Consider the following 15,462-nt stretch of genomic DNA (forward strand, 5'->3'; position numbering starts at 1 on the left):
AAGACAATTTGTCCAGCGAGTTCAACCTATTAGTGGTCTCCTATACTGAACTATTTTTAAGACTAGTTTTAACTGTGGTGATTGTTTTGCTGTAAACTAAAATACTCAGTTTTTTTTATTACTATAGTACAAAATGTACACACCATTACCTGGTATATCCTTATCCATTAGAAATTTATCAAGCCCATTTTTAAAAGTAGTGACCGAGTCCACCATCACTACTCTCTCAGGCAGGGAATTCCATATACATATTGTCCTTACTGTGAAGAAACCTTTCCGTCTCTTTGGGTGAAATCTCCCCTCCTCCAACCTAAGTGGGTGTCCACGCGTCCTTTTTAATGATCTTACCAAAAACAAATCCCCCGCTAGCTCTATGTATTGACCCTTATATTTCTCTAACGTCCTAAGTGGATGCTGGGACTCTGTAAGGACCATGGGGATTAGCGGCTCCGCAGGAGACTGGGCACAACTAAAGAAAGCTTTAGGACTACCTGGTGTGCACTGGCTCCTCCCACTAAGACCCTCCTCCAGACCTCAGTTAGATTTCTGTGCCCGGCTGAGCTGGATGCACACTAGGGGCTCTCCTGAGCACCTAGAAAGAAAGTATATTTAGGTTTTTTATTTTCAGTGAGATCTGCTGGCAACAGACTCACTGCAGCGAGGGACTAAGGGGAGAAGAAGCGAACCTACCTAACAGGTGGTAGTTTGGGCTTCTTAGGCTACTGGACACCATTAGCTCCAGAGGGATCGACCGCAGGACCCGACCTTGGTGTTCGTTCCCGTAGCCGCGCCGCCGTCCCCCTTACAGAGCCAGAAGCACGAAGAAGGTCCGGAAAATCGGAGGCAGAAGACTTCGGTCTTCACCAAGGTAGCGCACAGCACTGCAGCTGTGCACCATTGCTCCTCATGTACACCTCACACTTCGATCACTGATGGGTGCAGGGCGCTGGGGGGGGGGGGGGGGGCGCCCTGAGGGCAATAAATAACACCTTGGCTGGCAAAATATACATCATATATAGTCCCAGAGGCTATATAGATGTAAAATTACCCCTGCCAGTATCACAGAAAAAGCGGGAGAAAGTCCGGCGAAAAGGGGGCGGGGCTCCTCCCTCAGCACACTGGCGCCATTTTCTCTTCACAGTGCAGCTGGAAGACAGCTCCCCAGGCTCTCCCCTGTAGTTTTCAGGCTCAAAGGGTTAAAAAGAGAGGGGGGGCACTCAGAGGCGTCACTAGGGTTGGTGTCACCCGGTTTGGTAACTCATGGTGTCACCCCCCACGTACCTCCTCCCATATTATACCACACGGAATCTTGGCGGGGGGTGGTGACGGGGCGTCGATGCACCGTTTCAGGGGCATGGTCCTGACAACGCAGACGTTTCTGGACCATATGTGGGGCGGGCCGCAGCGGCTACATGACGGCACACGCAGCCGCTGCGACCCAAAAGATGGCGGCCCGGCGACTGCCTTCACAGATAGGCTGCGGAGGGAGAGAGCTACCCTTAAAATGCGAGCGCATCTCTGTATAGCAATGCGCTCGCATATCAGCGGGGGGGGGGGGGGGCGGACTTGGCATGTGGGGTGGCCTTAACCTGTGCTGGGGAGCCCCACCCACATGCTAGAGAAAGCAGTTGTAGTTTTGCTACTTTTAGCAAAACTACTCTGATGCTGAATTAGGCCCAAAATCCATTGATATGTCAACAGTCATGGATGCGTGCGTACACACGCACCCGCTAGCGACCCAAACATTAAAGCAAAAATGACGGGTAGCTGGAGCACTGCTTCCCACTACCCCTTATTATTCCCCCTTACTGCTCTGGGCAGTGGGAGCATCGCTCTCACGCTGCCTGCGTCCACATTTGAGGCTTTCTGTTTCTGTCTGTGTAGTGGGAGCGTGCTACTGTACGCTCTGCTGGGATAAACAGTCTGTGATGCATATGCATCGCAGGCAACATTCTGTATTTGTATTCCCCTCACCCTCATTGAGGTAAAAAACAAACTAGATAATATTTTTTTTTCCTGAAATAATACTGGATTATATTGAAATTAACCATTTGTTTGGTACATACAAATGGTAGTAATTTCAATACAACCCACATTTACTTCAGGGAAAAAATATATATATTTAAGTGACATTGTATTTTTGTGGAAATACTAACTTTTCATCAAACTTTCCAAACTGGCAACTGAAACGACTAACAGCCAGCCAGGGAGTGACAGCAGCAGCCAGCAGGAGACTCCAAGTTCAATGAACTGCGCACTGCATTACAGGTCCTCCCTATTGTAACGCAGCGGCAGCACTACAGAATGCAGTCTCCTCCCACTTCTCCCTCCCAGCATTGCTAGCGGCGCTGGCGTGCGTGGTAACATCACGAAGACTGACGTCACAGCCAGTGCCAGATTAAGGTTCACATGGGCCTAGAGCTGAAATTCATGAAAGGCCTATTGTGTGCTGCCGCAGGGGATGTGACTAGTGATGTGGGGGGCATGACTAGTGGTGTGGTGGTGTGACCTGCATCATGGGTTGTATCAAGAGCCTTCCTTTAATTGCCCTGCCCCTACACACTTCCATCCTGCAGCTTGGCATATTTGCGTCAATCAGGTGTGCCCACGACTAGGGTGCACGTGTGCGTCTAAGTACAAGCACCCATAGGAATACATGAGCAGCGTACTAAACCGCAGCTCAGCTGGTGAAATGTGGTGTCTTGGTGGTGACATGTGGGGATATGGGGTATCATGTATTGAAATGTGGTGTCATGTGGTGACATGTGGGGATATGGGGTATCATGTATTGAAATGTGGTGTCATGTGGTGAATTGTGGTGTCGTGGTGAAATGTGGCATCTTGGTGGTGACATGTGGGGATATGGGGTATCATGTGGTGTCTTAGAGGTGGCATGAGATTTACTTGGTGGTGGCACTGATTAATCTCCCCTACACAGCAACCGCAAACATATCCCTGTCCAAGAACCCATTACTGAAGCACCCCATCCACGTACATCCATTACCCCATCTCTCCCCAATTCATTATCAATCCCTTCTTCCAACACCCATTAGCACATTCATCCACCCACCCTTTCAGCTCCTGTAAAGCTCCCCTCACAGCAGCACCCACATTACACTCACACAGCACCCATACTACGCTCACACAGCAGCACCCATACTACGCTCACACAGCGGCACCCATACTACGCTCACACAACACCCATACTATGCTCACACAGCAGCACCCATACTACTCTCACACAGCGGCACCCATACTACGCTCACACAGCACCCATACTTTACTAGCACAGCAGCACCCATACTACGCTCACACAGCGGCACCCATACTACACAGCACCCATACTACACTCACACATCGGCACCCATACTACACAGCACCCATACTACACTCACACAGCGGCACCCATACTACGCTCACACAGCACCCATACTACACAGGACCCATACTACGCTCACACAGCACCCATACTACACAGCACCCATACTACTCTCACACAGCACCCATACTACACTCACACAGTGGCACCCATACTATGCTCACACAGCACCCATACTACACAGCACCCTTACTACGCTCACACAGTAGCACCCATACTACACTCACACAGCAGCACCCATACTACACAGCACCCATACTACACTCACACAGCAGCACCCATACTACACAGCACCCATACTACACTCACACAGCGGCACTCATACTACGCTCACACAGCACCCATACTACACAGCACCCTTACTACACTAACACAGTGGCACCCATACTATGCTCACACAGCACCCATACTACACAGCACCCATACTACACTCACACGGTGGCATCCATACTATGCTCACACAGCACTCATACTACAGTCACAAAGTGGCACCCATATTAGCTTCCCCCCCCCCCACCTAACACTCAGTATGTAACCCAACAATTTGTACATCCCAATACCCATTAACACATTCAGCCTCATACACGCACACCTCATAAATCGATTCTGCTAATCATGGAGCATTTATAGAAGTTACCTGGATGGCATCATGCAGCACATCACCAGCAGCTCCTTTCTCCTGTAGTATAGTGTGGGAGGCGGAGCTAGTGTGTGTCAGGCTCAGGACCCGAGTGAGGAGAGAGTGGACTCTGGAGGAAAGGGGAGGGGCGGCCACTGCACGGCTCTGTACTGCGCTGCCTGCTGATCTCACTAAACAGGTGAGAGTGTCGGGCTTTAGGAGGCGGGGCCTGGAAGGAGGGGGTATGGTCTCAGCCGTGGACCAGTGTTTCTCATGTCAGGGGATGGGGGTGCGTGTGAGTGCGCGACTCGTTTTGGTGTCACCCTATTGAAGGGTGACACCCGGGTGCGGGCCGCACCCCCCGCACCCACCTCATGACGCCACTGGGGGCACTAAATTTAGGCGCAATATATGTATACAAGCAGCTATTTGGGGAAAAATCACCCAGTTATAGTGTTAATCCCTGCATTATATAGCGCTCTGGTGTGTGCTGGCATACTCTCTCTCTCTGTCTCCCCAAAGGACTTTGTGGGGTCCTGTCCTCAGTCAGAGCATTCCCTGTGTGTGTGCGGTGTGTCGGTACGGCTGTGTCGACATGTTGGATGAGGAAGGTTACGTGGAGGCGGAGCAGAGGCCGATAAATGGGATGTCGCTTCCTGTGGGGCCGACACCAGAGTGGATGGATAGGTGGAAGGTATTAACCGACAGTGTCAACTCCTTACATAAAAGGATGGATGACGTAACAGCTGTGGGACAGCCGGCTTCTCAGCCCGCGCCTGCCCAGGCGTCTCAAAGGCCATCAGGGGCTCAAAACAACGCCCGTTACCTCAGATGGCAGACACAGATGTCGACACGGAGTCTGACTCCAGTGTCGACGAGGTTGAGACATATACACAATCCACTAGGAACATCCGTTACATGATCTCGGCAATGAAAAATGTGTTACGCATTTTCTGACATAAACCCAAGTACCACATAAAAGGGGTTTTATTTTTGGGGAGAAAAAACAGCCACTGTTTTGTTCCCCCATCAGATGAATGAATGAAGTGTGTAAAGAAGCGTGGTTTCCCCCGATAAGAAACTGGTTATTTCTAAAAAGTTACTGATGGCGTACCCTTTCCCGCCAGAGGATAGGTCACGTTGGGAGATATCCCTTAGGGTGGATAAGGCGCTCACACGTTTGTCAAAAGGTGGCACTGCCGTCTTAGGATACGGCCACCTTGAAGGAACCTGCTGATAAAAAGCAGGAGGCGATCCTGAAGTCTGTATTTACACACTCAGGTTATATACTGAAACCTGCAATTGCCTCAGCATAAATAGTGCTGCTGCAGCGTGGTCTGACACCCTGTCAGATAATATTAATACGCTAAGACAGGGATAATAATATTTGCTAACATTGAGCATATTTAAGACGTTGTCTTATATATAAAGGATGCACAGAGGGATATTTGCCGGCTGGCATCCAGAATTAATGCAATGTCCATTCTGCCAGGAGGGTAGTAGAAACCCGGCAGTGGACAGGTGATGCTGCATTTAAAAGGCACATGGAGATTCTGCCTTATAAGGGTGAGGAATTGTTTGGGGATGGTCTCTGGGACCTCGTATCCACAGCAACAGCTGGGAAGAAAATTTTTTACCTCAGGTTTCCTCACAAAAGCCTAAAGAAAGCACCGTATTTTCAGGTACAGTCCTTTCGGCTTCAGAAAAGCAAGCAGGTCAAAGGCGCTTCCTTTCTGCACAGAGACAAGGGAAGAAGGAAAAAGCTGCACCAGTCAGCCAGTTCCAGGATCAAATATCTTCCCTCGCTTCCTCTGAGTCCACCGCATGACGCTGGGGCTCCACAGGTGGAGACAGGTGCGGTGGGGGCGCGTCTCGGGAACTGCAGGGATCAGTGGGCTTGCCCACAGGTGGATCCCTAGGTTCTGCAAGTAGTATCACAGGGATACAGGCTGGAGTTCGAGACGACTCCCCCTCGCCGTTGCCTCACATCAGCCTTGCCTGCTGCCCTCGGAGAAAGGTAGTACCGGCGGCAATTCACAAGCTGTACTTCCAGCAGGTGAAATCAAGGTACCCCTCTTTCAACAAGGCCGGGGTTACTATTCCAAAATGTTGTGGTACCGAAACCAGACGGTTCGGTGAGACCCATTCTAAAATTGAAATCCTTGAACACTTATATACGAAGGTTCAAGTTCAAAATGGAATCGCTCAGGGCGATTATTGCAAGCCTGGAAAATTTCAGGGTATCACTGGACATCAAGGATACTTACCTGCATGTCCCTATTTACCCTCGTCACCAGGTGTACCTCAAAATTGTGGTACAGGATTGTCATTACCAATTCCAGACGTTGCCGTTGGTCTGTCCCCGGCACCGAGGGTATTTACCAAGGTAATGGCCGAAGTACTTATCCCATACTTGGACGATCTCCTTATAAAGGCGAGGTCCAGGGAGCAGTTGTTCGTCGGAGTAGCACTATCTCGGGAAGTGCTACAACAGCACGGCTGGATTCTGAATATTCCAAAGTCACAGCTGGTTCCTACGACGCGTCTACTGTTCCTGGGTATGGTTCTGGACACAGAACAGGATAAAAAGGGTTTCTCCCGGAGGAGAAGTCCAAGGAGTTGGCGTCTCTAGACGGAGAACAACCACAGGAGAGGTGTTTATTCACACCCCAACTCCCGGCGCAATTAAACCAATAATATTTGTTTATTTATTTAACTTCAGCTGCACACATTTAAGGATTAGCTAAATCCTCAGACAATTTAAATAAAGAAAAAAGGAAAACAATGGTGCGCTTGAATTAAATGTAAACCATTTATAATTATTTGTGTCAATATGTGTCCGCTTTCACTCACCGCCGAAATCAACAACAAAGAGTCTGCCTTGATTTATATACAATTATTTTACTCAAATAAATTGACACACATACATAAATAACTAAAAAATTACTAAAAAATCTGTGTATTCCACACACTAGAATAGAGGACGGATAGAATCCACTTACTAAAAGAGATTGGCAACAGCAGTGTAATTATATTAATGGCAACAATGTGTTTAAAGTGACATAAACAGATTTTGCAGTCTGTTACATGCGTCCCAGTGCAGAGGATTAATGCTGAATTCTTACATTCCCGCAGGTTCGGGTAAGAATTCAGCATTATTCCTCTGCACTGGGACGCCAGTAGCAGGAGGATTGGAGAGACTTGTGTGATATAATTATTGGCAGTTGTTACAGTACTGATATACATTGTGACATAATTGAATGTAACAGACTGCAAAATCTGTTTAGTGTCACTTTAAACACATTGTTGCCATTAATATAATTACACTGCTGTTGCCAATCTCTTTTAGTAAGTGGATTCTATCCGTCCTTTATTCTAGTGTGTGGAATACACAGATTTTTTAGTAATTTTTTAGTTATTTATGTATGTGTGTCAATTTATTTGAGTAAAATAATTGTATATAAATCAAGGCAGACTCTTTGTTGTTGATTTCGGCGGTGAGTGAAAGCGGACACATATTGACACAAATAATTATAAATGGTTTACATTTAATTCAAGCGCACCATTGTTTTCCTTGTCTCTAGACGGAGACCTCCTAATACAAATACAGGTATCGGTGCATCTATGCACGCGAACCTTGGGAAAGATGGTAGCTTCTTACGAAGAATTTCCATTCGCCAAGTCCCATGCAAGGATCTTCCAGTGGGATCTGTTGGATAAGTGGTCCGGGTCGCATTCTCAGATGCATTGGCGGATAACCCTGTCTCCAAGGGCCAGGGTGTCGCTGTGGTGGTGACTGCACATCTTCTAGGGGGCCGCAGATTCGGCATACAGGACTGGGTCCTGGTGACCACGGATGCCAGCCTTCAAGGCTGGGGGGCAGTCACACAGGGAAGAAACTTCCAAGGCCTATGGAAAAGTCAGGAGACTTCCCTACACATAAATGTTCTGGAACTTTGGGCCATTTACAATGCCCTAAGTCAGGCTAGACCCCTGCTTCAACACCGGCCGGTGCTGATCCAGTCAGACAACATCACGGCGGTCGCTCATGTAAACCGACAGGGCGGCACAAGAAGCAGGATGGCGATGGCAGAAGCCACAAGGATTCTCCGATGGGCGGAAAATCATGTGTTAGCACTGTCAGCAGTGTTCATTCCCGGAGTGGACAACTGAGAAGCACACTTTCTCAGCAGACACGACCTCCACCCGAGAGAGTGGGGACTTCATCCAGAAGTCTTCCAAATGATTGTACACCGTGGGGAAAGGCCACAGGTGGACAGGATGGCGTCCCGCCTCAACAAAAAGCTACAAAGATATTGCGCCAGGTCAAGGGACCCTCAGGCGATAGCTGTGGAAGCTCTGGTAACACCGTGGGTGTACCAGTCGGTGTATGTGTTCCCTTCTCTGCCTCTCATACCCAGGGTAATGAGAATAATAAGAAGGAGAGGAGTAAGAACTATACTCATTGTTCCGGGTGGCCAAGAAGGGCTTGGTGCCCAGAGCTCCAAGAAATGATCTCAGAGGACCCATGGCCTCTGCCGCTCAGACAGGACCTGCTGCAGCAGGGGGCCTGTCTGTTCCAAGACGTACCGCGGCTGCGTTTGACGGCATGGCGGTTGAACGCCGGATCCTGAAGGAAAAGGGCATTCCGGAGGAAGTTATCCCTACGCTATTTAAAGCTAGGAAAGAAGTGAACGCCAACCATTATCACTGCATATGGCGGAAATATGTTGCGTACTGTGAGGCCAGTATGGCCCCAAAGGAGGAATTTCAGCTAGGTCGTTTTCTGCACTTCCTACAAGTCAGAGGTGACTATGAGCCTAAAATTGGGTTCCATTAAGGTCCAGATTTCGGCTCTATCGATTTTCTTCCAAAATAGAACTGGCTTCACTGCCTGAAGTTCAGACTTTTGTTAAGGGAGTGCTGCATAGTCAACCCCCGTTCGTGCCTCCAGTGGCACCGTGGGATCTCAACGTAGTGTTGGATTTCCTGAAGTCGCATTGAGTTGAGCCACTTAAATCCGTGGAGCTACAATACCTCACGTGGAAAGTGGTCATGCTGTGGGCCGTGGCGTCGGCCAGGCGTGTATCAGAATTGGCGGCTTTGTCATACAAATGCCCTTATCTTTATTCTATATGGATAAGGCGGAATTGAGGACTCGTTCCCAATTCCTTCCTAAGGTGGTATCAGTTTTTCATGTGAACCAACCTATTGTGGTGCCTGCGGCTACTTGGGACTTGGAGGATTCCAAGTTTTCTGGACGTAGTCAGGGCCCTGAAAAGTATATGTTTCCAGGACGGCTGGAGTCAGGAAAACTGACTCGCTTTTTATCCTGTATGCACCAGCAAGCTGGGTGCTCCTGCTTCTAAGCAGACTATTGCTCGCTGGATCTGTAGCACGATTCAACTTGCACATTCTGCGGCTGGAATGCCGCACCCTAAATCTGTGAAAGCCCATTCCACGAGGAAAGTGGGCTCTTCTTGGGCGGCTGCCCGAGGGGTCTCGGCTTTACAAATTTGGCTTTACTTGGTCGGGTTAAAACACTCTTGCAAGAGTCTACAAGTTTGATACCCTGGCTGAGGAGGACCTAGAGTTTGCTCATTCGGTGCTGCAGAGTCATCCGCACTCTCCTGCCCGTTTGGGAGCTTTGGTATAATCCCCATGGTCCTTACGGAGTCCCAGCATCCACTTAGGACGTTAGAGAAAATAAGATTTTACTCATCGGTAAATCTATTTCTCGTAGTCCGTAGTGGATGCTGGGCACCCATCCCAAGTGCGGATTGTCTGCAATACTTGTATATAGTTATTGCCTAACTAAAGGGTTATTGTTGAGCCATCTGTTGAGAGGCTCAGTTGTTATCATGCTGTTAACTGGGTATAGTATCACGAGTTATACGGTGTGATTGGTGTGGCTGGTATGAGTCTTACCCGGGATTCAAAATCCTTCCTTATTGTGTCAGCTCTTCCGGGCACAGTATCCTAACTGAGGTCTGGAGGAGGGTCTTAGTGGGAGGAGCCAGTGCACACCAGGTAGTCCTAAAGCTTTCTTTAGTTGTGCCCAGTCTCCTGCGGAGCCGCTAATCCCCATGGTCCTTACGGAGTCCCAGCATCCACTACGGACTACGAGAAATAGATTTACAGGTGAGTAAAATCTTATTATTTGTAAATGTTTATCATGTCCCCTCTTAATCTCCTTTTTTCCATTGTAAACATGCCTAGCCTAGCAAGCCTTTCATCATATTCTAGAGTCTTCATCCCCTTTATCAATTTGGTTGCTAATCTCTGAACCTTTTCTAGTTCCAGGATATCCTTTTTGTAGTATGGTGCCCATAATTGTACACAGTATTCAAGATGTGGCCTCACTAGTGATTTATATAGTGGGAGTATAACATTCTCATCCCTTGCATCAATTCCCCGCTTAATGAATGCTAATATCTTGTTTGCCTTTTTTGCTGCATTCCTACTTTGGGTACTACTGTTAAGTTTGTTATCTATGTGAACACATAAAGCTTTTTCCAGTAGTGAATCCCCTAGTTTCTCCCCATTAAGTATGTAGGTAGTGTTCTTATTCTTGCTACCGAAGTGCATTACCTTACATTTTTCTATATTGAACCTCATTCTCCATTTTGAAACCCATGCTTCCAGTTTGTATAAGTCATTCTGAAGAGACTCAGCATCCTCCACCAAATTTATAACCGTACAAAAATTTTGTATCATCTGCAAAAATTTACACTATGCTCTCTAGACCTGCTACTAGATCATTTATTTTCATTATGGACTGCATTTTTAAGGGGTCTTTTTGCTGCTAGCCCTCACCTCACAGATATTAAGGGCCAAACATTTGCCATTGCCAACCACAAAGAATCAAACAATTTTTTAAATTCTCATTTTATTGTCTTTTTGCTGCCTGGCCTCACAGAGTAAAGTTCATTCACGTCAGTCTCTTTTCTAGTGGACAATACAGTTGCCAATACAAACCTTAATCAATCAATAATTTTTTTTATTCTTATTTTATTGCCTTTTTGCTGCTGGGCCTCACAGAGAAAAGTTCATTCACATCAGTGTCTTCCCTAGTGTACCGTACAGTTGCCAATGCTAACACAATCAATCAATCAATCAATCAATCTTGTTTTTGATTCATCATTTATTGTTGACATAATAAATATAAGCAGGGGTGATTCTCCGCTGTAAGTTGTCATTCGCAAAAAAAGTAAAAAGGATTTCTCTTTTAATTGTCCAACTTGTGTATGTTGAGTTCATCGGTTGAGTTCACCGATATGGATAACATGAACCAAACAGTTACCTACCTTAATCAATGAATCAATCAAACTTTTTTAATTCTTCTTTTATTGTGTTTTTGCTGCTAGGCTTCACCTCTCTATTACTTGGCCTACTCAGCCAGCTACTGGAGCTCGGTGCAGCCTTTTGGCATAAACTCGATGAAAACAATATTGTGAGCTGTGAGGTTGTTCAAATTGAGTGGAAATGACTGAAAATGAATGTTACTGAGGTTAATAATACTCTAGGAATAAAAAAGGCCAAATTATGTGATTTCGGGTTTTTTGTAAACTAAAAAAAAAAATGCAAAGCCAAAACCAGTTACGATATTTTCGCAAAACCAAAACTGGATGATGAATTCGGGCCAAAACCAGCAAAAATTTTCTGATGCACGTCTCTACTCTCCATCTTTATTCTTAGAGTAAGAAAATGTACTTGACATGGTCCTGGCATCTCAGAGAACAGGCATGACAGTGAGATGGAGAGATGACTGCCACATTATTGTTTATTATAAGATGCAATTTAACATATTTTCATCTGCATAAGCAGTCCCCATACCAGGGGTTGAAAGAGCTGCAATCAGGGCACAGCAGTCAGCACATACTACTCTGGTCCTTGGTGCTCAGTATGTCTTTCCCAGAAGGATTGTGGATGGGATGTTCGAAAGAGATAAAGTGGAGCAGTTGCCCAGGACCACTAATCAGCTTATAACTGTCCTTTCAAAGACTGAGCTAGGTGAATGACAGCTGACTGGTTCCAAAACTTGATACATATCCACCTGGGTTCTTTCAGTACCTTCCAGGTACTACACCTAACTTATCAATCTAAACGTCCCCCACCTACCAGAACCTGTGTCGTTTCCATTTAATTTATTTGTTCAATAGAAACTGTTTATGTTTTTCAGAAGCCTAAGTGTATAAATAAAGATTAATAAACAATATAAAATAAGAGTGATGTTCTGAATTTCATTATTTCTAGGTACAAACTGGATGATACAGATATTGAGCTTAATAAAGCACAAAGGAGATGCTACACTTAGCAACAGTGTGCCAATCTACTCAAGATCACCATGGTATGAAACTATTTACGCTCAAACACAGATCAAGGACCTTGTTGCTCCAAGGACTCTTTCTTCCCATCTACCAATCAACATGTTTGCAAAATCTTTTTTTAAGTCTAAAGCTAAAGTAAGCAAAACATAGGAAAATATATTTTAATATTATAATATTGAGCAGGATAATGACATCTGTTATAGAGCTTATATTATTAAAATGGTAATTATACAGAAAAATTATTTAAACTGATAAGGGACTCATTAGGTCATGTTATTTTTAAGATGAATTAGACCACAGTTTCTCAAACGCAGTCCTTAAGCCGCCCCAATGGTCCAGGTTTTAAGTATATCCATGATTGTAAATAGGTGATATAATTAGTACCTCAATATGATTTAACCATCTGTGCTGAGGTATGGATACACAGTACTTAAATCCTGGACCTTTGGGGTGCCTTGAGGACTGTGTTTTAGACCTCTGCATTACACTGTGGTCAAATAAACATTGCTTCCAGTCTTCACATTCTCAGGTGTTTCCATTGTGTTTCTTTTTTTAATAAATTATACATTTAAATAATATGTTCACCAACACTCCTGATATGTCTGGGAGACTACCACCAAGTTTTCTGGGAGTTTCACAGACTCTTGAAAGAGTATGGCAGTCACTGGGATACATTATGTATTGTATGGTGACCAATGGTATGGTGTCTGTATTGTATGGCAGTCACTGGGCTTTTAGTATATACTGTAGGGGGTAAATTTACTAAAGCTTCTAAAAATGAAAAGAGGTGATGTTGCCCATAGTAACCAATAAAATTATGTCTATAATTTACTAGGATGCAATAGAGAAAAGATAGACAATATAGATTTTTTTTTTTTCAGACAACTTTAGGAGGAAATTTTATCAAAGCTTGGAGAGATAAAATGGAGAGAGAAGTGCCAACCAATCAAATTCTGTCATTATACAGACTGTTTGCAAAACTGGCAGGTGATGATTGACCCTATTGATAGAACATGTGTTTACATGATATAACATAGGTGACATTGCAATAACATGCTCAAGCAATCAGAAAGTGAAAATACAAATAAAAATATAAATTAGTAGCCTCCCCACGCCATAAAACCCCCAATCTACAGTAATAGATGAGATCCCTTTCATCGCTGTTAGAATACACAAACTGAAATGAAGTGTATATTTTGTCAATTTAATTAATTAAATTAAATTCAAGAGAATGACCATAAAAACGCATTTTGTAAACATATTCTATTTTGTAATGTTTAAAAGTGGATAAGATATGTAACTGGTTATTACCATATAACAGTCCTATCTGTTTAGTAAATATAATGTAAAATCAGTTAAGATAAAGTAAAAAAAAAATACTGTAAATAAACATTATTTCCTGGCAAAACTGAAGCAACATGAAGCTGTATAACACAGTGGACCAATATATGGTTTATGAGGAGAGCAGCAGATCCTCAAACACTTATAACAATACTAGTATTGAAACAACAGTAATTCAATATATGAAGACAGTTATAATGAAACATACCAATTAAATTGGTTGTAAGAAATTCAACAGAAGTAAGAATGTAAGGTTAAATGTTTGCTACAGGTTGAGTCTCCCATATCGGAAATGCTTGGGACCAGAAGTATTGTGGATTTTATCTTTTTACGTATTTTGCAATATTTGCTTACTACAGTGAGATATCGTGGGGAAGGGACCCAAGTCTAAACTTAAAATGCATTTATGTTTCATGTACTCCTTATACACATAGAATGAAGGTAATTTTATATATATATATATATATATATATATATACAGGCTCTGCGGCGCGGCACTCGGCTCTTCTATATAAATGAATGATGCGGACCACAGTCTGCTGATCAACGTTTCAATATAATTAAATATTTTCGTCAGGATAAAGTATAACAAATGCTTACATACCTTTATAGTTGCACACCACCATGTGAAACTGCAGACATGTGGCTTGGGACCAAACACCCGCCCCCACGTCGCGCAATGCTGACGTCATCCATAGCCGACGACCCAGCTGTGTTCAAAACCATCACCATAGTAACTAAAACCTAAACAAAAGAGCGCTCCACAGTTCAAGTATTCATTGGAACAATAAATAGCAATAATAAGCAATGTAATTTAGATAAAAAGACTCTCGCTTAATAACAATACCTTCTTATGTCACCTAGCTACTCCAAAAAAGTCTATGTTAACACAAGAACATAACATAATTATCTAAGTGCTGCATATGATACATTTTCATTGAGACCTCTGGGACTTATTACGTCTAATCGATGAATCCATTGTGCCTCACGCCTCAATAACTGCCGCCCCGGACGTTTTCAGTAACTGTGTCTATCATCCTGTAGCGTAATGTACTTAAAGGATGTTTGAATTGACAGAAATGTCTAGCGACTGGTTGGTCGCTTTTACCTGTTTGCAGAGCCGCTCTGATAGCAGCCCTGTGCTGGCCCATTCGCTCTTTAAACTTGCAAATGGTCTTGCCTATATAACATAGGCCACAAGGGCACAAGATCTGATATATCACAAATGTCGAACTACAGTTAAAATAATGTCTAATTTTGTAGGCTTTGCCAGAGTGGGGATGGTGAAAAGTGTCACCCGTCAACATGAATTGACACGTGACACAGGTGCACTTAAAACAGCCAACTCTGGCATTGTCCAAAAAGGTGGTACGAGTGGTTCTCTTTGGGATATTAGAATTAGTTTTAACCAAAATATCTCGGAGACTGCGGCCTCTTTTGTAACAAGGCATGAGTTGACGCTGATTGACATTTAAAGCTTCGTCACTCTGAATGATGGGCCACAACTCCTTAGCAGTTCTATTGATTTGTGAAGATGAAGAGTGGAAGCGATTAACCCACGAAAATTTAGTGGTGGTAATATTCTCACTTATATGGGGCTTATTTAGTAATTGCTTTCTATCCATGGCTAACACTGCTCTTTTTGCTTCCTGTAATTTCTCAAATTTATAGCCACGTATTAAGAATTTTTCTATAAGTGTATCAATTTCCTTTTCAGCTATTCCCGCATCGTTATTGATCCGAAAAATTCGAATCATCTGTGAATACGGTAGACCAGCAATTAGTGGTCTTGG

At 44.5% G+C, this 15,462-nt stretch overlaps 1 protein-coding gene across 1 annotated transcript in view; it reads left to right on the forward strand.

Moving 5' to 3' along the window:
• LOC134966189 (sulfotransferase 2B1-like) overlaps positions 1–15,462 on the forward strand; it is a 129,358-nt gene that overhangs the window by 83,131 nt on the left and 30,765 nt on the right. Inside the window, exon 3 of the mRNA XM_063942748.1 lies at positions 12,255–12,463. Coding sequence (XP_063798818.1) covers positions 12,255–12,463 — 209 coding nt within the window. The remainder of the gene's footprint in view (positions 1–12,254; positions 12,464–15,462) is intronic.

The sequence above is a fragment of the Pseudophryne corroboree genome, chromosome 10 (genome assembly GCF_028390025.1).
Source record: "Pseudophryne corroboree isolate aPseCor3 chromosome 10, aPseCor3.hap2, whole genome shotgun sequence".
NCBI classification, from domain to species: domain Eukaryota; kingdom Metazoa; phylum Chordata; class Amphibia; order Anura; family Myobatrachidae; genus Pseudophryne; species Pseudophryne corroboree.